At 40.7% G+C, this 24804-nt stretch overlaps 1 protein-coding gene, 1 long non-coding RNA gene, 1 other non-coding gene and 1 pseudogene across 6 annotated transcripts; 3 read left to right on the top strand and 1 right to left on the bottom strand.

Moving 5' to 3' along the window:
• The first annotated feature begins 335 nt into the window (after positions 1-335).
• Positions 336-5161, top strand: LOC9633629 (transcription factor bHLH62). Of its 4 annotated transcripts, XM_024669798.1 has the most exons (11): positions 336-1923; positions 2075-2356; positions 2469-3446; positions 3520-3623; positions 3710-3934; positions 4021-4086; positions 4154-4222; positions 4281-4352; positions 4444-4638; positions 4715-4778; positions 4842-5161. In XM_024669798.1, the coding sequence occupies exons 3-11, from the start codon at positions 2609-2611 to the stop codon at positions 4847-4849; spliced, it is 1641 nt and encodes a 546-aa protein (XP_024525566.1). In that variant the 5' UTR covers positions 336-1923; positions 2075-2356; positions 2469-2608; the 3' UTR covers positions 4850-5161. The 4 variants fall into 4 exon arrangements, with proteins under 4 accessions (XP_024525566.1, XP_024525567.1, XP_024525568.1 ...); XM_024669799.1 differs by lacking the exon at positions 2075-2356; XM_024669800.1 differs by lacking the exon at positions 2075-2356 and having other exon boundaries at positions 336-2033.
• Positions 5162-5652: 491 nt separating this feature from the next.
• TRNAL-AAG lies at positions 5653-5733 on the bottom strand. Its single transcript has one exon. It is a non-coding gene; the product is annotated as a tRNA-Leu (tRNA).
• Positions 5734-5812: 79 nt separating this feature from the next.
• LOC9633627 lies at positions 5813-23680 on the top strand (annotated as a pseudogene).
• On the top strand, positions 20714-21354 carry LOC112344542. The gene is made up of 3 exons (XR_002991728.1): positions 20714-20831; positions 20884-21147; positions 21207-21354. It is a non-coding gene; the product is annotated as an uncharacterized LOC112344542 (long non-coding RNA).
• Positions 23681-24804: the final 1124 nt, after the last annotated feature.

Below are 24804 nucleotides of genomic sequence, written 5' to 3'. Positions count from 1 at the left end.
GGGGAACGCCTTAGAAGGAATATTTTGCCTGGGAAGCAACTCAAGCTCGCAAACCAGGAAAGTCCTCTTTCTTGTCTCGTGAACTCAAACAATTGGTTGCTTCCAACTGGGATCACGACTCCCCCAAGAACTTGTCCGTGACCCCTATCTTAGCTCCGCCACCCCGCTTTGAATCCATCCAATCCAACCCAATTGAACAAAAAAGAAGTTCCACAGAAGAACGGAGGAATCGGAGATCCGCCACGTTGCATGGGAGAATATTCGGGAATCATTTACGGGGGGTTAGGGTTTAAGCAAGAGCCCTAAAAATTCGTGGGCTATGGCGGCAAGGACGACGGTGGAATCCGTGGGCGGGCCAGCGGTGCCAATGCTTGGCCCTCTTTTCCGGTATGTATTTTCGGCGCTCTTCACTCTAGCTAGCGTTTTAAACTCATTCCCGAGCGAGTACTGGAACTGTTAGTGGAGGGATTTTCCCCCCCTTTTTTTTTCTTTGCCCATCTGGGGGAGAAGTTTGGCGGCTTGCGTTGTTGCGTGGTCCTTTTTAGCTTTTCATCCGGTCCATGCCATTCATTCAAGCGTTGGAAGAGATGAAAATGGAGAGAATTCTTCTCTCTCTCTCGCATTTTTTATGCGTTCTTTTCTCATTTTTTTGCTTTTGTTTTGTTTTCGCTTATTTTTTGAGAGAGAGAGCGCTTTGGTGGTGGTCGTATCTTCTGTGAGCGAGTGATCCTTTGGCAAAGTTTTTTTGAGATTCTCTGCGAATTTTCCTTTTCTTGTTTGTTTCCATCTCCTTGGGATCACTTCCTCCGGCATTATCGGTTTTTGCAAACACTCGCTTTCCCCCTTGGCCAGCCGGCAACAGTGTGCTTTAAGTTCTAACTCGCGTGTCCTTGGGTACTGTAAGAGACAAGCGCAGCGCCTCTATCCCTGCCAAAGAAAAAGAGAGGGAAAAAAAAAAAAGAAATGGAGAGAGAGAGAGAAGAGAACACTACTGTGCAAGCAAGCGATCGCTCGCTGCTGACCACCCCTGGATTGAATTCTTTGTGGTCCTTTCAGTGACTCATCGAGCTGTGCAACTCTGTCTGCCATAGCCAGTTTGTGTTTTTAAAGGTTATTTTTTTTCCTCTTCCTGGCTGTGAAAGGGAGTGTTTTTTTTTCTCCCCTCTCCTCGTTCTTTCGTCTTCACCACGGGCATTATAGGTGTACGCAGCTTCTGGTCATTTCCGGCTCCTCCGCGGCATTAGAATACGCGAGAGAGATAAAAAGTATAAGGAGGAGGTCCCCTTCTTAATGCTTTGCGGGTTTCAGTCACGCAATTGGAAGCTAGAGTTGCCGCCTCGTTGCTTCCTTGCTTCCTGTTCGTTTGGTTCGTTCGTCCCCCCCAGGCATTGATCTTTCTCTTTATCCTTTGTTTTCTTTTCTTCTTCTCTGTGCCATTGCATTCCTCCCGGCATAGCTTTTGCTAACTCAACGCGTATGTCTGTCGATTCAGTCGGTCTGATCTAGTTGTTATAAGATCCTTGCGAGTTGTTCTGCACTCATTTTCATCCCAGGGAAACGTGTTGGTGTTTCGAGCCGCTGCGGCTGCGGCTGCTGCTGCTGTACTCTTGCTCGTGCGTCTATAGCTTGTGTTACGCTGTTCCAGTCCACCTTTGAGTTTTTTTTCTTTCTTTTTTGATCCTGTTATTTTTTTTCTCTCTTTTTTATAACTTAAGCTTAGTGTATAGTATAGTATTGCATCTGCACATCACTGCACTGGTGCTCTCTTTTTCCTCCATTGCTTTTGTTCAGGGCTGTGCCTGTGCTTCTTTTCGTGTACTTGGGGAACTGCCAGATACGCAAAAACAGCCTTCCTTTTGCTCTCTCTGTGTGTGCTGCTGCTGCTGCCCAGGACCAGCACAGGTGCATTGCTCGCTCCATCAGGTTTTTCCTCTCCTCCTCTTGCCCTTTGCTAAGTATGCTGGTGTGTTTAGGAGGAGTGGGCCCTTTGTGCTGCTATGCTTCCATTGTTGGGCTTCTTGTTTTCTTGCCAGGTGATTCCAACTCACTGTTTCTCTTTGTACTGGCTGGCTAGACTCTTGATTTATGAGCGGCTCTAGACTCTCCCTCTTTTCTCACTCGCAACTGCTCGACCAGGCTCGGGTGCTCTTTTGCGACATTTCTTCAAGCCTCTCTTTATCCTTTGCAGCTTTCTCCTGCTGCCCGTGTGAAAATTTCAATCAAACGACCCTACTTTCGCTCTATACCTCTCGCTTCGCTGCCCCTCTGTGTTAGATTACACAATTGCTCCAAGTTATCCAGTTGAGCGTTATTGTTGTCTCTTGGAATGATGGTAGAATGGTGTTTGAGGACTGAAGTAAGTGGTTGTTTTGGGCTATTGCAATGTGTGTGCGTAAGAGTCATCTTGCATTGCTTGCCGCGACAAAAAGAACGATTCTGATGCTGAATTGTGCTTGTTTCTGTGACAGAATCGAGCAGGAGATATCACACAATGGCTCGTGCTCGTTCTTCCGGCCTTCCAATCACTGGATGTCATCGTTGTCTCCTAAGCTAGCTACTGAAGGCCTACATTCCGAGAATTCTATCGATTACAACGCGTGCGTGATACATGGCTGCTGTACCACACGTATCGTCTGCCGAGTCCCTATTCCATGAGGGCATGGACGTCTCGCATCCTCAAGCACTGCCTCGAGTCGTCACCACCGCTCAGCAGCACGGCTTCTCCACGCCTATGTCCCTTGATTTCCACGACAAGTTTACTTTGGAGAGATCACTTCCAAGCTACGCCTCGTCGAGCTTTCAGCTGGTCGGACAGTCTTCCTCTTCTTGGGAGCCGCAGCAGCAGAATGCCGACACACACTTCTTCACGTCCAGCGGCAATGCAGCAGCACAGGTGTTGAGTATACACTCCTCGCATCATCTCACCGGAGGAGAACAGCATGAAATTCTCGTCGACTGGCAGCAAATGGGAGATTTTGCGTCGTCCCTTGGGAGTGGAGGCTCTGGTTTAACTCCCTCGAGCACTACTACAACTGCTACTACAGCTCAAGGAGCGGCATTGTCCGATGGAACCATGGTGGAGCTAATTGGACGGATAGGGGGGTGTCTCTCCACCAGTGCGAGCACAAACTCTTCAATGAGATCGAGTCCTCATCTCCTGGCGTCCGAGGCGAAAAGTGGATGGAATTCTCCAGTGGAGGCGGCAAGTCAGCATCACGGGACTCATGGTTTCATTTCGTTTGGGAACGGTAACGCCGCCGCTGCTGCTACTGCTTCTCACTTAAGTCAAGCCGTCTTTGCGTTGGTTGACGAGAACAAAGATCACATCAGATCTGGTGTTGCGATCCCACTTTGCCAGGCTGATGCAAGTAAGTTGCCAGTTGTTGAGACGAAAGTTGAGGCATCTGTGGATGACACCAGTGGGGCCAAGAGCGCGCAAGAAACAAGTAAGCGATTGCAATTGGCCGAGTTTGTTCCGTGTCTCAAAAATCTGGTTTTTCCTTTTCCTTTTTCCCGCAGGTCAGGCGTCGATTGTCAAGGAATCCACCGGAAGGAAGCGGAGGACATTGTCCGAGGACAAGCTCAAAGACGGTTCTTCGTGTGTGACCAGCAGCGGTATCAAGGTCCGTGATTCTTTTAACAAGAATTCGCGGCTTTTCTTTCCTTTTCTCTTTTCTCCCAACTAAGCGTCGTTCTTGTGTCTCGACAGGATGGAGAGCAAGTTAAAGGCAAGCGACAGAGGAATCCAAACGCGAAGGAAGAGTCAAAACAGCATGGTAATGGTAAAGCCGATCGAAGCAGCAGTGACAACTCTGGAAGCACAAGCCCCAAGTCAGTCAAGGAGAACACAAAACCACCCGAGCCTCCCAAGGACTACATTCATGTGAGAGCTCGAAGGGGACAAGCAACCGATAGTCATAGCCTCGCTGAAAGGGTAAGCTACCTGTGAACTTTAATTGCGAGAGTTCGTGCATTTCTCTATTTCAATCGCACTTAAAATTCCCATTCCTTCTGTACCAGGTTCGAAGGGAGAAAATCAGCGAGCGTATGAAGTTCTTGCAGGATCTAGTACCCGGATGTAACAAAGTAAGTTTCAATGCATTTGCCAGGGACTTCGATGATGGCTGATGAGAATTCTCTCTCGCTGCTGTAGGTTACTGGAAAAGCCGTGATGCTTGATGAAATCATTAACTACGTCCAGTCGCTCCAGCGTCAAGTTGAGGTACAGCTCGTCGAAGTGTTGATTCTCAGTGTATTTACGCGAGTTTTCTTTAAACCAGTTCCTGTCAATGAAGCTGGCAGCCGTGAACCCCCGCCTGGAGTTCAACGTCGAAAGTCTACTAGGAAAAGAGGTTCGTACGCTGCTAAAAATCCTTTTTTTTTTTTCTTGTGTCCTTGTTTTAGTTCTTGAGGCTAAGTCTAGATTTGTTCTCCTCGGCTTAGGTGCCGCATGGACGGGCCTCTCCAACAAATTTTGTCCTGGGGCCCCAAAGCTATTCGCAGCAGCTGCATCAAGCACAACACAGTGCCTTGCAACTTGCCGGTTTCGACTTGAGAACACTGACCGGTTTACAAGAAGTTGCTATGCGAAGAGGAGCTTTCCCGTGCCTCGATCCATACAGTGATCCCGCCTCACAGGTACCAAAGAATAAAAGCAAAAGCGTAGTAGAAGCTTTGAAAGTTCTAAACTTTTCCTCATTTTTTTGGCTTGTAGACATCAAGTGTTTGGGATGGGGAGCTACAGAACATCGTTCACATGATGGGCTTTGTGGAGAATGGTCAGTGAAAGAGTTTATAGCCTCAGCTTCTCTAAAGTTTAAACTCCTTTGATTTCTTGCCAGGTCCTTGAAGATTATTTCTTGCAATTATTTTGTTCGTACCGCTGCTAACCAGACTAGAGAAGAGAAGATTACTCACAACACCAGCGAGGAAGGGAGGTATTTTATGTATCTACTTGCGACAATAAGCTCAGCGCTATACATAAGAATTTGGACAAGCCGAGTGCTGCGACCGGGATGGATCAACGCGAATTGCCTCAAAGGAGAAGAAAAGTTGAGCCATTTCGGTGCCAGTGTACACTTGAAACTACATAGCTTCTTTGTTGCGGCCTGGCGTCCTTGTATTATATTATATATATATGATTAAAATATTAATGTATTTATATGTGCGTGCTTAAGTTGATCAAAGACTTTGTGATTTGGACATGACTTCGTTTGCGGAAAAAACACCGAAAAAGTATAGAAACATGACATGGAAGTCATGATGCTATATTCCTCACGATCTTAGGTTTGTATGTTTGAATTATAGGTTTTCTTCCTTTGCATGCCCAAAGTCGTGATTCTTTCCAGTGTGGATCGCATTTCTAGTTATAGCCAGTCAAGGAATTTTCCCGCCCTCGTGATTTCCAAGTACCAAAGCTCGTGCTCTACGAGCTTTGGTACTTGGAAGAATTTCGGTCTCTCTTGGCTTCTCGAAGAGGTGTGTGTGGTTGGATTCACGCTCGAAACAGTCCCGAAGATCACGGAAGAAAGAAGTTCTCCAACCAAAAACATCGCAAAGTCCACAAGCTTCCAAATCGACCCAAGATTGACTTGGAGAAGTGGATCGATCGTTTCTACACTGAGATTCTTGCATTGCATGCGATATCTTTTTTGTTGAGAGTGGGATTCGAACCCACGCCCTTGCGGACCAGAACCTTAATCTGGCGCCTTAGACCAGCTCGGCCATCTCAACTTAACGCTATAGTTAATGAATCGTCTACGTGTCTGAGACACTTGTCAAGCTCTTAGAGATTTAAGGGTTCTTGCCAGGAATGGAGACTGCCGGGCGGCATTTGGCGCAGCGCCTGGCGGAGAACGGCGTGATTGATCTCTGGATTTTAATCTGCTGCTGCTCGACGAGCTCATCGCCGAGCTGCGGCTGAATTTCGTGGGCTGCTGCAACGAGCTGGCTATGCGCGGGCGAAAGGCGTGGGAGCTTGCAAATTTGCCGGTGATTTGCATCGTTGGAGGCCCCAATTCGAATGACTATGAGAGCAATCGAGTTCTTCATCACACGATTGGAGTCGCGGATTTTACTCAGGAGATCGCATGCTTCAAGCAAGTTACCTGTGCTCAGGTACCAAAATTTCTTTCTTTCTTTCCATTCGTTTTTTCTTTCTCCGTGACCTCATTACATTGAAAACTTGGTTTTTTGTCTCATCAATGGTTTTGCTGGTTTTTGCGTGGAAGATTTTTGTCCTGCAGTACTTTGTTCTTGTTTGGAAATCTTCGTGCTCTTCCTCGCTGACACAACACACACAAGCATTGTTTTCATAGCTTTATGGGAACCAAGACAAAGCTTTTATAGGCACTTGTGGAACTTGGCTGATTTCTCCATGTAGTTTTTCTTTCACAGGTGGTTGTCAAGGACCTGGAGGATGCTCACGAGTTGATCGACTACGCCATATTTACGTGCCTCTGGCGGAAGTTGGCGGCAAGGAAAAAACTCTGGTGCAAAGCTTCGAGTTAATGTGCTCTTCCAGGTCTAGACTCTCTCGTCGAGGTTTCAGCTTTTCATTTTCTGAAATTCCTTCTTTCTTTTCTACAGGGCATGATAGCTGAAGGTTGTCTTGCGAGCATTCAATCGATTTGGTAATAGATGACTTGCGTTGACCCCTCCTCACTTGCTGGATCTACAAACCCTAGGACGACACTTAACACAACATTCATTTTTTCCCCTTTGCACATATATGATATGTGCCTGCTTTGCTAGATCTCCCTCAAGAAGAAATACCTAGGAGGAGGACTTTGTGATTTGGATAACTTTGCTTGTGAAAAATAAGAACGTTTGAATTATAGAATTTTCTTCTTAGTGCGCATTTCTAATTATAACTGGTTAAGGAATTTTTGCACTTTGTTAAAGAGTGCTTTCGTACTTTTGGTCTCTCTTTGGCTTCTCGAAGAGGTGTATGTGGTTGGGTTCACGCTCGAAACAATCATGGAGATCACTGAAGAAAGAATAACTCTAACTAGAAGATCTCAAAGTCCACAAGCCTCCAAATGGATACATCAATTGTTTCACATTGAGATTCTTGCATGCCCCACATCTAGGTGCCACATCTATTACTGTGATTAGATTTCCTTATTCTTATTTTTGCAAATTGCAATGATCTTTTAATTGCTTTCTTAGTAGTAAAGATGTTTACTTTACAGTATCTAAACATGACTACCTTACCACATAATTTTTTTTAAAAAAGATTTTATTCCCAAATTGACTTGTAATATTGTTAAAGGCTATTTACCATAACAAATAACGATAAAACTTCTAAACCATAAGTACCAAAATAAATATCATTAAAATTGATGTGTGAGGTTTAAGTGTATAGCTACAATGCCGTATACTAATATTAACATAGTGAAATTTTAGTAGCCATTAGATTGGTTTTAATCTAAACCACTCACTCCTATATATAAACTAGGGTTTTTGGGTTAATTAATATATATATTTTCTATATTCTTTTTCCATATTTTATACACTTACATTAGTGGAGGTAAAGGGCAACCTTGATTGTACCTGAGGAGTGCTAAGATTTGAGATTTTTGGTTTAAATCTAACTTTTACATTGTCTAGATTTTTCTATTCTTTTAGCTTTTCTCAAGTTTTTCTTTTCTATTTTTTTTTTAATTTTATTCATCTTCATAGTAAAGTAGCAGCCTCCTCCTCATTTGATTTTGGAGTAGTAGTTGGTGCACTTATCTAATGCTATGTGATTGCAAATAAACAATCAGACTCAGCTGATGGTAGTATTTAGTCTAACTCTTTTTACTTTTGCTACCAATCCTCACATTTGGCTAGAGTTCTTCCATGGGAATCTTGGGGATGATATATACTATTGGTGTGATCACTTTATGGTGATTGCCATATATCATTTTGGAATGATGCTCAACATTTGTATGAATTTCCCATATGTCTCCAAGGGACAGCATTATAGTGATACAATGGTTTGAGTGTAGCCATTAGTGAAGATTGGAGTATTCTTTTAAATATCTTTAAATGTGCATTTGAACATACTGACAATTGTGATGATACCTTTTAACAATTGTATTGTCTTCGTCAAGTGCCATCTAAGTCGGTGATGCAATTTTGCATTCATTTCCAAAGCCTCTTACTTCGTGCAGAGCCAAATATGTTGGAGCGGATCAAGCTAAAGATGTTATGATTAGCACTTTATTAAGATTTTGTATGACTTGTGCATGCACTTCCTCGAACCATTTTTGATGATGCCCTTTGCTTGGCACAACATTATAAGACATTACCTCTTCCACTTTTCGCTGCATGTCCTCCAGCTCCACTTTGTACGGGAGATGGTCATGTTCCAATGAAAGTTGATGTTGTTGCTGCCTAAGTTTAAGGACAAGAGTGAAGACATAGTCGTGGCCATGATGTCTGTTCTTAAGTGTGTGATGAAGTTGGTCACATTTATCAATGTTGTTGGCATTTTCTAGATTAACGACCTTTATTTCTTGGGTGGAAACCTTCGCATTAATAATGTTCTGTTGGTGTTGTTGCAGTGGAAAGTCTAGACACCAAAAACTTGGTTAGTTGTACTATTTGGTGGGTTTTGAAGCTTCAAACATATAATTTTGATGTTGTTTATCACTCGGGGAATTCTATAGATGATGTTGATACCCTTTCTCGAACTCCTTTCCCTTTTTTGCTCTCTTTTTAATTTTTGTCGAACTTGTTGTTCTAACATCTATGGATTTTTTGGATGAGGATTCCATGCCATTAGCGGATGTTACTTGACATTCAATATCCACAAGGTGCAGAGTAGGATTTACCTTTTCTTGACAAGGTTCATGTAGTTCAAAATATTGAGCTATGGATTCAAATGCTTTGTGATGGGTTTAAGAATCCCAGATCACTTACTAATGACTTACCATTTTGGCATTTACATTCTCAATATTACCTTGAGGATAATTTTCTTTATTTTGTAGAGACAAATTTTAATGATCATTTACAGTTGTTGGTGCCTTCAATACTTATTCAACACTTTCTCCACACCTACCATGATTCCCCTATTCTAAGTGGGCATATAAAACATCGTTGTGTGACCAAGAAGTTGCATAAACTTTTTTTATTGGTTAAAGATGCAACGTGATGTTATTCAGTATATGCATAGCTACGTTTGGTGCAAAGCTTGTAATATTCCCCTTCGTGCTATGGAAGGATGGTTGAAGTCAATTACAATTTCCCATCTGTTTGAATATAGGGTGTTTGATTTGATAGGACCTTTTCCATGATCGACTGTTGGCAATGAGTATGTTATTATTGCTTCTAACTACTTGACTTACTGAGTGAAAGTTGGTGCTCTTACTAACGCATTTACAACTGTTGTTGGATGCTTCCTCCTCAATAAATTGGTGTTCCAGCATTCTTGTCCGGAGCAGATTCTTTCAAATAATGGTCCCGCATTTATGGCTAAGGCATTTTATGTTTTGATGTCTTGGTTAGGGATACGCCACAAATTTACAAATTCTTATCATTCACAATAAGACGGTTTAATAGAATGACTCGTTTGGACCTTCAAAAGGATGATCATGAAGTATATGAACTTTCAGCATTTTGATTGGGATAGTTATTTTCCATCTCTTCAGTATGCGTATATCACAAGGGTGTAGAGTTTTGTTGGTGCTTCATCATATAAACTCCTATATGGTCATGATGTAATATTGCCAATGAAGTTGGGTTTACCTTCATGATTGCCACAGGTTGCCAATGTTAGGTCGTAGGATCAATATTTGACAAACATTTTTCCACTTGTCTGAACATTGTCTGCTAAACACTTAAGTCATGTACAAGTGGGACATCAATGGTGCTATAACTGTCATCATTGTCCACTTATGGAGTACAAAGTGAATGATTTTGTATTAGTCTATTTTCCTCATCTTACGGTACGTGGTTTATTTAAGAGGCTTTTTGCTCAATGGAAAAGACCATATCAGGTGTTATGGCAAGTTGAATCACAAATTTATGAGATTCGGCATGACATTCAATAGGCCAATTTTTCAAAAATTGTGCATGTGTTGTGGCTGAAACGCTTCGTATAAAGGGATCAAGAATAATTAACACTATTTATAAATCCATTGATGCCTCTTCCTAATGTTCCTCAAGATCTTGACCCATCCATAAAAGAACCCTAATGGCCTTCCATCATTCCGAGAGGAGGGGATAATATTAGTGTACAATTATAATGCTATATACTAATATTAGTGTAGTGGGATTTTGGTATGCTGTTGACACTTGCTCGTATATATAAATTAGGGTTTTTTGGGCTAATTGATATGCATATTTTTTGTATTCTTGTTCCATATTCCATGCAATCACAGATGGAATATAGAAATGAAATATAAAAATATACATATTTAATTAACCTAAAAACCATAGCTTATATATAAAAGCGAATGGTCCAGATTAAAACCAATCTAATAACTACTAAAATCCCACTATGTTAATAGTAGTAACATTATAGCTATATATCTGCTTCATATTATCCCTTCCTCTTGAAAGGATAAAAGGCAATTAAAATTCTCTTTAGTTGATGGGCTAGGATACATCAATAGTAGGAGCTAATGTATCTATAGGTAGTGTTAATTGTTTTTGATCCCTTTGTACAAAATGTTTCAATTGCTATATATGCATAATTTCTTAAGGATTGGATTGTCGAATGTTATATTGAACCTTGTAAAGTTATGGTCTAACTTGCTACAACACTCAATATAGTCCCTTTAAATGAGCAAAAAACCTTTAAACAAATTATATATTGAAAGATTGGGAAAATGAATTACACCAAGTTATCCACTTTAAACTCTAGAAGTTGATGATAATGGGAGTTATGGCACCATTGTTATCCCACTTGTATGCAACTCAAATGTTCAATAAACTCCACTTCAACCAATAGAAAAATGCTTGTCAAATAGTAAACTCCATCTAACAACGTTTGACATATAAGAGTTGGATATGGGGAATTGATGTTTGTAGGGGATATTAAGTGTGTATCAGACCCTTATTTCGTAACACAACAGAATTAGAGTTTAGCTCCAAGTTTAGGTATACTACAGCATTAGCATCTTATAATGATTGCAAAGGTAAATTGAACTCTATTAGCAATATTAAATCATGATTATGTAAGAGTTTATATAGTGAATCACAAAAAAAAGTTGTCTCACTATAATATATGCATATTGAAGAAATGACAAATAACTATCCCAATTCGAATATTAAAAATTCACATACTTCATAATCATCCCTTTGAAGGTTTAAATGACTCTGAGACAACATTTCAAAACACTGCAACCCAATGCAATGTGAACAATTAAATTTTCCATTCTACTTTAATCATTTAACTACACCTCTAACCACTTGGAGGAGTCTCACTTACAACCTCGATAAGTTCTATTCCAGACTTGGGGCTTGCTAGCCCCAAGAATGGCATCCATGCGTAAACAATAAAAAAGAACAACTCAAAAGATGATTTATAAGGGTTTAAATATAGAGGAAAAAGGCCCATGAACAAAAATGCACCCCTTTTTCCAATTGGTTAAGGGTCTTGGGATACTTGGGGTTAAACGTCCTTGGGTTTAAATAGTATTGGGTTGTGTAACTTTTTGGGAAATTTAAATTCATGAGCTTACACCTTGCCACTCAACCTTTGCACTTTGTCCAAGTGCTTCACATGTCCAATCTTATAACCAACACCCAAACGTACCACCGACATATCAACATATTATGCTAAAGCCATGCCCCTGTCTCTCAAAAATTAGGCTATCCATCCATGAGTGATTATCCTAGATCCACTCCTTAGCACAAAGATTAGGCCATCCATCCATGAGTGATTATCCTAAGTCCACTCCTTAGCATCCTTAGATGCTTACAGACATAGGGAATAGCTTTTCCCAATATCCCTTTTTCAGTCTCTATCAAATCCCTTTCTATCCATGAGTGATCATCCTAAATCCACTCTTTAACATCCTTAGGATGTTTGCAAACATAGGGAATAGTCTTTCCCAATATCCCTTTTTCGGTCCCCACCAAGTCCTTTTCTATCCAAGGTTGTGTTCATCAACATTGCCACTAAGTCAAAGCCCATAGGCCCAACCACCAAGTCCCATAGTCCTCTTCCTTTCCACAGTCCAGGACTTTGGGATAACATGTTGGAACACTGTGGCCCTACGCAAGCCTTATGGATACTCTCTTCACCTTCCACTTTTGGGTGCTATAACTATGGGCTTAGAACGAGGTTCCATTAAGCCACGCTAGGTATCCAAGTAAATAGTACCACCTATGCTTGGAGTAGGAGCATCAACCATTCGATCTCCTGGGGGAATTAAAGTCGGCTCTTGAACACTTCACCAAGCTTCCTCGCTTGTCTATCCGTATTCACTCTAGTTTTGGACTCCTTAGTGGATATATCATCACTTAACACATGGGCATAACTTTATTGGGACACACTAGCCTTTCCTAACCAAACTAGCTCCATTAAGGTCCAACCCCCACACTCTCTGTACTATACTTTTGGAACCCCTTGCAACTCCCCCCCCTCCCCCTCTAGGGGATGATCACTTTGGGCTTTCACCTAATAACCTGTATTAGTATTCGGACTCAGACTTGGTTTTGGTTTCAATTTCAGTTTCAGTCTTGGTCTTAGTTCCATCTCAGACTCCATATCGAGTTCATCTCAGGTCCATCTCGGGTCCATCTCAGACTCCATCTCGGGTCTATCTTGGACTCCATCTCGACACTTCCACGTGTCATGTGTTGGTTCTCTTGTGTCCCTTTTCTAAAATCTCACTTATTTCTTGCTTCGTACTCGTTCCTTAAGCACTTCATTGAGAGTTCCACTCCTGCTCTCGACTTTTCAAGTTAGAGCTTTTAGTTCAAATGTGTTACGCTCATTTGGTTTTTGCTTCAACCACTATCACATGGCACCCTTTCAGCTTTACTTTGGGGCTTAGGGATTTGTGTCTCACATGTAAGCCTAATGGATACTCCCCCCACCTTCTGCCACTAGGGTGCCCGAACTAGTGAGGATATTATTTATTGTGTTTGATACCAAGTTCATAATACTCCTTCTTGTGTTACAAAAAGATTGTTAAAGCTAATTACAATTTCCCATCTATTTGAGTTGGTAGCATTTAATTTGATGGAGCACTTTCTATAGTTAATTGCTAGCAATGAATATATTATTATTGATTTTGATTACTTAACTTGCTCAATAGAAGTTAGTGCTCTTGCTAGTGCATTTATGCTTACCATTGGATACCTCCTTAATTGAGTTGTGTTCTAGTATTCCTGTCTAGAGTAGATTCTCTCAAATAATGTGTAACTAATCAAAAGAAATGACTCGAGAAACGATTCATAAAAGTTTAAATATAAAAAGAAAACGCCCATGAACAAAAGTGCACCCCTTTTTTCAATTGGTTAAAGGTCTTGGGATATTTAGAGTTAATTGTCCTTGGGTTTGGGGTTAAGTGACCTACTGGGAAGTCTAAAACAAGAGCTTACATAATGGTTCTACATTTATAGCTATGTTATAAATTTGTACAACAATAAGTGGAAAAGGTAATATCTCATAATGTTATATTAATCAAAGAGTGTTATTAAAGGTGTGTAAGCTTTTGGATTTGGACTTTTTGGGAGGTTATTCAACCCAATACTATTCAAACCCAAGGATATTTAACCTCAAATATCCCAAGACATTTAACCGATCGAAAAAAAAGAGTGCATTTTTATTCATAAGCCCTTTTGCCTTTATATTTGAACCTCTATGAATTATCTCTTGAATCATTTTCTTTAGTTGCTTACAGGATGGTAGGAGCAAATACATGCATAAAGTTCATAAAATTTTAATGGAGCACTAGCCATAACATTCTTAACTTGATTTGCTTTGGCATATTTAGCTCCACATGAAGTAATTGGCTTCGAAAGAAAATACCAAACTACATCACTAACTTAGATAGCTTTTGAAGGAGATGATGCAATTGTTAAATTGCATCATCACAATCATTAACAAATTCAAATGCATGTTTAAATATGTCTAAAATAAGGCTTTAATCCATATAAGTGGCTATGCTTAAACCATTATACCACTATAATACTGTCCCTTAGAGACATGGGAAACTTGAATAAATGTTGAGCATCATCCCAAGAATGATAAGTGGTAACCATCATAAAATGATTGAACCAATAGTACACATCATCCCTAAAATTCCCAAATAAAAACTCCAGTTAGACACAATAGTTGGTAACAAAAATGCACCACACATTGTAAATGCCATTATCAAAATGAGTTTAATTGATCAACTATAACCATACAGCATTCAGTAATTACACCAATTGCTACTCTAGAGCCAGAGGAGGTGAAAAAGGCTACTACTTTGCCATAAAGATGAATGAAATGAAGAAAAAAAAAGAGAAAAAATTGAAAAGCTATATAAAAAATAAAAATAAAAATAAAAAAAAGATCTAGATAATAAAAAAGGTAGATCTAAACCAAAAGCACAAATCAAAACACTCATCATATACAATCAAAGGTGCCCCTTATCATTAACAATATGGAAAACACATAATAAGAACTCTCTAAGAAACAAAAGAATTGACATATTTAGACAATAATAATGTACAAACCCATGGTAAAACCCAAAACCCTTAACTTATATACAAGAGTAAGTGGTCTAGATTGAAAAGAGTTTGATTGTTACCAAAATCCCACTATATTAATAATAATATATAGCATTGTCGTATTACATCTAGATCTCACAATATAAATTTTCTTATTTGAAAGCCAAAGCTTGCCAAGTTTAAATTGATGTATATTATAACTTTTATTAAATTATTTTCTTTCTTTTCCTCTTTTCATGAGTCATGTAAACTTCACTTATAATTTGGTTGGTAATGAATATGCCTAGAATATGCTTAGACATTCTAGGATATTCTACCATCTAAAGTTACTATTCATTTCGATTAATTTTGCATTTATAAATTATAAACTTTCCTAAACACTTTTTAGTATATAGTAGTTTATTCTACCATCTTATGCAATAAGATTAATCTTGTAGCTATAAATTACAAATATATTTATAATTATAAACTTCATATTGGTCAATTGCATTACTAAACAGGAATAAGAAACCACACATTATTCTGTGCAATATGCATCAAATTAAGTTTTTAATCTTATAAATTACTATAAATTTATATATTATAATGAATTTTCTAATTATTTTTCCAAATTATATTTTTTGAGTTACCAATATGACTTGATACAACTAATTTTCCATTATTTTCAACTGTTAATAAAGCAAAAAGTATGCATTCTAAACAATAATTATCATTTTCCCATATAATATTATCATCTTCATTTATAAGTAAACGACCACTATATTGAAGATGTAAAGAACAAGAAGCATCAAATTTTTCTGAATTTGTAGACCATATACTTTGTTCATGAGGAATACTTTCAATTATTAAATTACAATTGATAAGGGTTGCTCTATAATGATTATTTGATGATACTAAAGCATTGCCATTAATTATATATGTACCAATTCTATGTTTATATCCACTTATTAATTGTGTTCTATATGCCCAACATTGTGAAGTATCAAAATCACCATTTAAAATATCTCTAGGTGGATTATTATCATCAGGTAAATTTTTTGGATATTCTAAAGAAGGTATTGGATCATTAGGATCTCTTCTACTTGGTCCACTAGCAAAATAATCAATTATAAAGTGTCTATAAACAGTAATAATTTCTTGTAAACCATAAATGCGTGCATGATATTCTACAAGTCGTAATATTTGAGTAAATGTTTCTTGTAAATATCGTGCAGTAAATGCATAGCCTTCAGGAAGTGATCTACAATTAAAACCCCTTAAAGCATCACGAAATATATAAATTCGAATAATAACTTGTTGATAAGCAACACTTATTGATTCTTGAATAAAATATTCATTTGGCCCAGGATTGATTGGTATGTCAATTCTTCCTATTAAATTTCTAAGTTCACTTATAATTCTACCAATGTGTCTATTGCCAAAATGGTATAAACCTCCGATTGCTCTTGTTTCTGGTGGTTGTGCATAATAGCTTTCAATAAAAGAAAAATAAAAAATGACTAATAATAAAATTTTAAAGCTCATTATTACAAATAAGAAATAAGCAATTAAACTATATATCTATTTTATAGAGTTTTAGTTTGCCATGTGTTTTTTCTCAAATTTTTTAATTATTAGTTTTAAATAATAAAAATCATTAAAGATGAGTACCATTTGTTCATGACATTTGTACACAATAGTTCGCTATTGTTTACATGTTTTAATAATATTTTAAGTATTAATATTATAATACTTGTCAAGTTCTTAGAGATTTGCCGAGATTTGCCAGAGAGCGGCGTGACCGATCTCTTCGGTGTGCTGGGGGATTTTAATCTGCTGAATTTCATGGGCTATTGCGACGAGCTCAATGCTGGGTATGCCACCGATGGCTACGCGCGGGCCAAAGGCGTGGGAGCTTGCGCCGTGACCTTCACTGTTGGGGGACTTTTACCTGTGATGAAAGAATTCGAATTGGGGCCTCCAACGATGCAAATCACCGTCAAATTCTCGCTGTAGGAGCCCGCGATGGCGTTGAGGACGCTAAATTTTTTCTCTCTTTTTCTTCTTTCTGTGTGGAACATCCATTGTTCTTGCGATTGAAAACTTGTTTATTTTGTGGAGCATGGAATCTCTCATCAATGATTTTGATGGTTTTTGCGTGGAAGATTTGTGTCTTGTTTGGAAACCCTTGTGCTGACATAACACAAGCATTTATGGGAACCAAGACAAAGCTTTTATAGGAACTTGGCTCTTTTGTGGAACTTCTTTCCGGCCAAAGGAGCATTATATTCCTGATTAACAACGGTGGCTGACGGACGAGATAAAGATTACACTGGAGTGGTGAACGCTTTCCACAGCAATGAGCATCGCGAGCAAGGAGCTTTTCGAATGGGTACCATTTTGGTTTCTTTTTTGGTTTTGGGATAAACCATAAACATAATTAATTTAGGTCTGGGTTGCACACTATAGATCTGGCGGTATGAATACTAAAATGTTTTTGCTTCGCCTGTCTTGGTGGAGGACGTGTCCGAAATATAAACACCTCTGCAGGCCATTTATCCTGGGGTTCCAACCTATGTCATCCTCAGCGGTATAAGATGGACGATACCGGAACTCAAACGCCAAGCCCTCACTTGCAGCTTCACTAAGGAGGAAGCACAAGAGACCTAGAACCCAGGAGGAGTCAAGTAGCTGCCAGACGATCCTGGCAATTTATTTGGTCTCATGTTTCTTGGGAGGCACGACAAGACCATGTAAATGAATGAATGATTCAAATGCTAATGCATTAGGGTTCTTCTGATCAATTGAGACTTTATAAAAAACCCGCTTGTTTTTTTTGTTGTCACATCTAGCTTGCGAGTCCCAGAGCGAAAGCATCGCAATCCCTCAAAGCTTCAAGTTGACGATCGTCTCCCTTTTCTTTGACTTGAAAATATAATATAAAGACGAAAATTCAGAATAACAAGCAGCTATAAACCATAAAAAACCAATAAAAAAATGCACTGGTCGACCAAAAACGTTTCCTCGGGACATACTGGTGAGCTGTGAGCTCTCCATGCTGCTGCGAAGCTGTCCGAGTCGGCCGCCTGATCCTCAACGATTTACAGCTCAGTGTAAATCTATCATGGAGAGAGTATGAAGACTTCTTCCACGGCCTCGTGGCAAAGGTGAATAAGACCTCCTACAGAGACTTTTCGTGGCTCAAGCACATCCAGGTTACAATCTAATGGTTTCTTTCTCAAAAATGCTTTCTCTCAATGTTTCTTTAGCTATCTCTGAAACCGGTGACTCTTGGTTTAATTGCCAAAAGCTGAAACTTCCAGCTGCTAGATGGTTGGTGATGGCTGGTCCGTCGGTGCACTGCTTGGGTACGCATAAGCGTGTGATCGCTTGCATTGGAGATGGAAGCTTTCAGGCACTCCTAAGTCTTCCACAAGTACAAGAAAAAGAGGCTTTTTTTTCTTGTTTGTCTCTCAGCACAAGATGTTGGTACCATGTTGCTCATGTTCCTGATTACACGATCGAAGTGGAAATCCACAACGGCCCCTACAACAAGATAAAAAACTGCGATTACACGAATGATCTCCCAAGTTTGTCACCATTTTGCGATGTAAAAATGTTAACAATAAGTGAGGGGCCAGGATTAACCCGGAAATACCATTTTGGTAAATTTTTCTCTTTTTTTTGGATAAACCACTCCTTACACTTATATATGAATTTTCTCAATAATATTGATTATAACAAATTATCTTATCGCATATACTAAAATAGCAAACGAAATTTTAGCCATGGCAAGACTATATAAAACCAAAAGTATAATTTTAGAGCAATGGGAATCCGCGTGTGCCTTGAGGATGTTGGTGAGAAGGTTGAAGGGAAGGTCTGGGTGGTGGCTGTCAAGAGCGAACTCAAAGCCTTGCATTGGGTTCTGGCAGAAAACCGATTACAGGCCAAAGACACGATCTACCTTGTATGTATTGGATGTCCACAGGATCCATGGGTCATGAATACTTTCACGAGAGCTAAAGCACTCTGCCAAAATGCAAAGAAAGAGCTCCAGGTATGATTATCCAAATCCCCCTTTTGTTGATTCATGATCATGGGGTGTTGTAGCTCACTATTCACTGTACGGCGCGGTATTTTGGTGACAACCCTGTTCAGATGTTGCTCGAGAGTGAAGCCAAGGCCGTGGGTGCGGATTACCTGGTGTCTGCCAGATCAAGACCTTGGTAAGTCTGTGGTTCTTGATTGGATCGATCACTCAATTGCTGTCCATTTGATCTCAGGGAGGGGGAGGGTTGTTTTGAATTTCTTAAGCCGGTCAGTCAATTGGAAAACTATGAAAAATATGACGAGATCTGCGTGAAGGCCAAACCCAGAGTGAAAGCATCGCAACCGCAACTCCCAAAAGGATCGCAATCCCCGAAAGGGTGGTTCTAAGATCAATCTTAATTTCATTAATTTTTTGACTTGAAAGTTGACGACCCTTGCTGACCAATCAAGCTGGTGCGCCGAGGAAAAGGATCATCACGTGTGCCGGATCCCGGAGTTTTTGTATGGTTTGAAGTTGTTTTTAAAGTTCTAGCCTTTCAAAATTATCTCGCGCCAGTATTGTGGTAGTCACTGTCTTTTTTCTGGAAGAGTCTTCGTGATAGTTGGAACCCAATTTCTCATCTGTCATCCAAATAACATCTACCAATCCCTAGTCGGCATCGTTTATGGTTGGATAGTGTCGAGTCAAATGGCTGAGATGGAAACTTCAAGTCGTTTCATTCGCTGTTTTTGAGCACCTTGTATAAGTGGCCACCTTTTGATACAGCTTCGATACTTTTACAAGGATCTTTTTCTTCTAATTCTCTGTACAAGATTTACTACTGTGAAAGAGTTAATGTCAAGGAGATACAGCCCCTTACACTTATAATATATATATGTTCTTACCCAAGTTCGCGCTCCATAGATTAACATCAATTAAAATAGTTAAGCTTAAGGAATACTAGCCTTTTTTCGAATAAAAAATAGCAAACGAAATTTTAGCCTAGAGCTTAGACTATATATATTGAAAACCATATATCGTTTATACTAGCAATGGCAGAAGCGTGGAAGAAGGAAGGGAAGGTCTGGGTTGTGGCTGTCAAGAGCGAACTCAAAGCCTTGCAATGGGTTCTTGGGGATAACCGGTTGCACGCCAAGGACACGATCTACCTTGTATGTATTGGGTTTCCACGTGATCCATGGGTGATGAATACTTTCGTGAGAGCTAAAGCGCTCTGCCAAAGTGCAAAAAAGGAACTTCAGGTATGATCCAAAACAAGATGGGATCTTTTGTTGATTCTTGGGACATCTACATTGTTGTAGCTCACTATTCACTATACGGTGCGGTTTGAGCCCAGGTTTGGCATTGAGGATTTGCTCAACAGTGAAGCCAAAGCGGTGGGTGCGGATTACCTTGTGTCTGCCAGATCAAGACGGTAAGTCTATGGTTCTTGGTTGGATTGATCACTCTCAAGTGCTGGATTTAATCTCCAGGATGTGTTGTTTTGAGTTTGTCGAGCCACGGGTAGACTATGACGTGATCTCCGTGAAGACCAAACCCAGAGTGAAGTCAAGTTGACATCCTAAACATTCTAAGATAGATAGGCTTGACTTGACAGTTGACCTTGCCTTTGACCTTCATAATACAATAGTTTTTTGAAAAAGGCCGGATCGATTCTCGGCCCAGGAAATGCCACCTAAAGCGCGTTCTGGGCGCTAGGGTGGTGTTTTTCGGGGGATGGATCCATCAGCGTCAGGAATCTCTTTGTGCGCACAGGTACGATTTCCCTTTTGTCATCATCCGAGAGTTTTTTTTATGGTTTGTAACTGTATGTGCTTGTTATTGAGCTCATTTGGAAGCTATCAGTCTGCTTTTGAGCTACAATGTATGATGCCTGGCCCGAGGTAAGTGACGGTTTTAGATTTTCCGTTTTAAGAAGCTTGAGCTTTTCTTGCTTCTTCAGGAGCAAAGGATTTGTTCCTCTCTCAAGCTGCTGGTAAGCTGTGATAGTGCTTTGATCGGGCGATCGCTGCCTTTTTTTTCCTCGTGAAGGTAATCGAGGTGGTTTCCTCGGGAAGGATTGATTCGAGTCTTCCCAGCATGGTTCTATCTTTGCTTGGATCAGACAGGGCTACAGTCTGCTTCATCGTCATCTCAGGTGTGCTTGTCTCAAGGATCTTTTCCCTTCAAAAACTTCATGTCCTTTTTAGAGTCCTCAATCTGGAGAACACTAACGTTTTCATGGTTGAATCCTCTCATGGAGGCTGGGTCTGGCAAAGACGATTTATTTCCATTGCCTGGTGACCTCGATCTAGAAGTATGCCGCGATCGACTGTGGGAAGATTGTTTAGAATCAGTAATTCCTTCTGAGGGACTTCGATAATGGCTGATGAGAATTCTCTCTCGCTGCTGTAGGTTACTGGGAGTGTTGACTCTCAATGTATTTACGTGAGCCGTTCAACGTAGGACAAGAGGTTCGTACGCTCCTTTTTTTTGTGTGTGTCTCCTGTGTCCTTGTTTTCGTTCTTTATAGATTTTCTTCCCAAAATCGTGGTTCTTTCCGGTGTGGATCGCATTTCTAGTTATAGCTGGTCAAAGAATTTTCACGCGCTCGTACCAGAGCTCGTAGAGCGCGAGCTTTGATACTTGGAAGAATTTTGGTCTTTCTTTGGTACCTGGAAGAATTTTGGTCTTTCTTTGGCTTCTCGATTCACGCTTGATACAGCCCCAGAAGTCACGGAAGAAAGAAGAACTCCAACCAAAATATCGCAAAGTCCACAAGCCTCTAAATCGACCCAAGATTGACTTGGAGAATTGGATCGATCGTTTCTACACTGAGATTCTTGCATTGCATCCAAAAAGTCACAGTTTTTTTGTTGAGAGTGCGACGCCCTTGCAGACCATCTGGCGCCTTAGACCAGTTCGGCCATACGTTATCTAAGTTAATGAATTGTCCACGTGTCTCTGACACTTGTCAAGTTCTTAGAGATTTAGGGTTCTTGCCGAAGAGCTTTTCGGCGTGCCGGGGGATTTCAATCTGCTACTACTCGACTAGCTCATCGCCGAGCCGCGGCTAAATTTCGTGGGCTGTTGCAACGAGCTCAATGCTGGGTATGCCGCCGATGGCTACGCGCGGGCCAAAGGCGTGGGAGCTTGCGTCGTGACGTTCACTGTTGGGGGGCAATGCCATCGCGGCGAGAATTTGCCGGTGATTTGCGTCGTTGGAGGCCCCAATTCGAATGACTATGGGAGCAATCGAGTTCTTCATCTGGAGTCGCGGATTTTACTCAGGAGCTCGCATGCTTCAAGCAAGTTACTTGTGCTCAGGTAGCAAAAATTCATTTATCAAGATCTTGCGATTGAAAACTTGGATTTTTGTGGAGCATGGAATCTCTCATCAATGGTTTTGATGGTTTTTGCGTGGAAGATTTTTGTCCTGCAGTACTTTGTTCTTGTTGTTTTGTGCTTGTTTGGAAATCCTCGTGCTCTCCTCGCTGACACAACACAAGCATTGTTTTCATAGCTTTATGGGAACCAAGACAAAGCTTTTATAGGCACTTGTGGAACTTGGCTGGTTTCTCCATGTATTTTTCTTTCACAGGTTGTTGTCAAGGACCTGGAGGATGCTCACGAGTTGATCGACTACGCCATAGCCACCGCTCTTCGAGGGAGCAAACCGGTTTACATCAGCGTAAGCTGCAATCTAGCCGCAGCAAAGTATCCATCTTTCGGCAAAGATCCAGTTCCATACTGCATCGGGGAGAGGTATACAAACTTTTCTCAATGGAAAACCAATTTAACTTCCAGCTTTTCGTGATCGACAAACTAGGCTGAGGAATCAAAACAGCTTGCATGCTGCCATTGATGCTGCTGCAAATTTCCTCAATGCATCCGCACAGCCAGTTCTCGTTGCCGGTCCAAAGCTTCGAGTAGCCAAAGCCACTGTGGAGCTCGCAAACTCGTGCGAGTATGCCACTGCTGTGATGCCATCGGCCGGAGACACATCCACGCTTCATCGGGACTTACTGGGGAGCTGTGAGCTCTCCATGCTGCTGCGAAGTTGTCGAGTCGGCCGACGCTTATCTCTTTGCCGGGCCGATCTTCAACGGTTACAGCTCCGTGGGATACTCACTCCTGATCAAGAAGGAGAAAGCTATCATGGTCGAGCTCAAGAGAGTGACCATCGGTGGAGGCCTCTCGTTTGGATGCGTGCTCATGAATGACTTCCTCCACGGCCTCGCGGCTAAGGTGAAGAAGCACGCGACCTCCTACGAGAACTTCGTGAGACTTTAGGTGCCTCTGGCGAAAGTTGGCGGCGAGGAAAACTCTGGCGCAAGGCTCCGAGTTAATGTATTCTTCAAGCACATACAGGTTACACCTTTCTTTCAATGGTTTCTTTTCTTTCTCTCTTGTCTCTACAGGGAATGCTATCAAAGGATACGGCAGTGATCTCTGAAACGGGTGGTTCTTGGTTTAATTGTCAAAAGCTGAAACTTCCGGATGGTTGCGGGTGAGAACTGTAATATTTTCTTCATTTGTTTTCTATCACTCGGATTTATTCCAGATATGAATTCCAGATGCAATACGGAGCTGTTGGCTGTTCTGTCGGTGCCGTGCTTGGCACGGACAAGGTGCGAAAGAGAAGCGTGTTATCGCTTGCATTGGAGATGGAACCTTTCAGGTACTCCGAAGTCTACAAGAAAAAGAGTTTCTTTTCTTTTTTTCCCTGGTATGTCTCTCCAGGTTACAGCACAAGATGTTGGTACCATGATTCGTTACGGCCAAAGGAGCATCATATTCCTGATTAACAGCAGTGGCTACACTATTGAAGTGGAGATCCACGACGGAGCCTACAACACGATAAAAAACTTGGATTACACTGGAGTGGTGAACGCTTTCCACAACAATGACGGCAAATGCTGGACAGCCAAGGTATCTGTCAAGTTCATATTCCATCTCACTTTTTTCCTGAAGGTTTCGACTGAAGCGCTCAAAACCAATGTTTAGTATAAAACTCTATTTGAGTGGTAAAAATGTTAAAAATAAGTGAGGGTGCCGGGAGTCGAACCCGGAGATACCACTTTGGTTTCTTTTTTTGTTTTGGGATAAACCACTACACCCCCAATACATTTTGTTTTTCTTATTTCCTTATGAGTTGAATATCTTAGTATATGCTAGAATGTAGACATAATTAATTTAGATCCTGCTTAAAGGATTCCACTAAAAAAGAAATTGATTCTGCTATAATAAAAATATTGTAATTAGTTAAACAATTAATTTGTAGCAGTATAAATATGCACTAAGACTTTATTGAAAAACGCATCCATTGCAGCGCACATTCGGTGTGTTTTCCAGGCAGCCCTAATACGGAGGTCGAAAAATAGCAAACGAAATTTTAGCCACTTAGACGATATATATTGAAAACCACAAGGATACATCTACTAGCAATGGGAGAAAGCATCCGCGTGTGCCTGGAGGATGTTGCTGGGAAAAAGGAAGGGAAGGTGTGGGTTGTGGCTGTGAAGACAGAACTCAAAGCCTTGAAATGGGTTCTTGCGGATAACCGGTTGCACACCAAGGACACGATCTATCTCGTATGTATTGGGCTTCTAGAAGAACCATGGGTGATGAATACTTTCGAAAGAGCTAAAGCACTCTGCCAAAATTCAAAGAAAGAGCTTCAGGTATAATCTGAATGATCCTTAAAACTGGTGCTTTATTATGTTTGCGTTTGTTTAGCTCACCATTCACTACACGGCGCGGCATCGTGATGAAAGCAGTGTTGAGAGTTTGCTCAACAGTGAAGCCAAGGCTGTGGGTGCGGATTACCTGGTGTCTGCGAGATCAAGCAGGTACGCTCTGTGGTTCTTCGTTGGATTGATCACACTCAAAAGTGCTGGATTTAACTTCCAGGATGTGTTGTTTTGAGTTTCTTGAGCCTGAAGAGCCATGTGTAGGAGACTATGACGTGATCTCTGTGAAGCCCAATCGCAAGCCCCCCAAAGCTTCAAGTTGATGATCCCAGAATTGAAAGTTGATCCTATAATAATATAATTTTTTGAACAAGCTAGATGGGTTTTTCTTGTGATAAGCTGGATGTGCTTGTTATTCTGGTTTTGAGCTTAAGATTT

This window comes from Selaginella moellendorffii, unplaced genomic scaffold, assembly GCF_000143415.4.
Source record: "Selaginella moellendorffii unplaced genomic scaffold, v1.0 SELMOscaffold_5, whole genome shotgun sequence".
Classification (NCBI taxonomy): domain Eukaryota; kingdom Viridiplantae; phylum Streptophyta; class Lycopodiopsida; order Selaginellales; family Selaginellaceae; genus Selaginella; species Selaginella moellendorffii.
Note: the sequence above shows the minus strand (reverse complement) of the source record. Positions and strands in the feature narration are given on the sequence as shown.

What these genes read in the sequence shown, in the direction of transcription:
- LOC9633629 (XM_024669799.1), top strand. Translation starts at nt 2,609, where the DNA reads ATGGCTGCTGTACCACACGTATCGTCTGCCGAGTCCCTATTCCATGAG. An exon ending in CAAGAGCGCGCAAGAAACAA is followed by an intron (nt 3,447 to 3,519) that starts GTAAGCGATTGC and finishes TTTTTCCCGCAG; the next exon opens with GTCAGGCGTCGATTGTCAAG. An exon ending in ACAGTGATCCCGCCTCACAG is followed by an intron (nt 4,639 to 4,714) that starts GTACCAAAGAAT and finishes TTTGGCTTGTAG; the next exon opens with ACATCAAGTGTTTGGGATGG.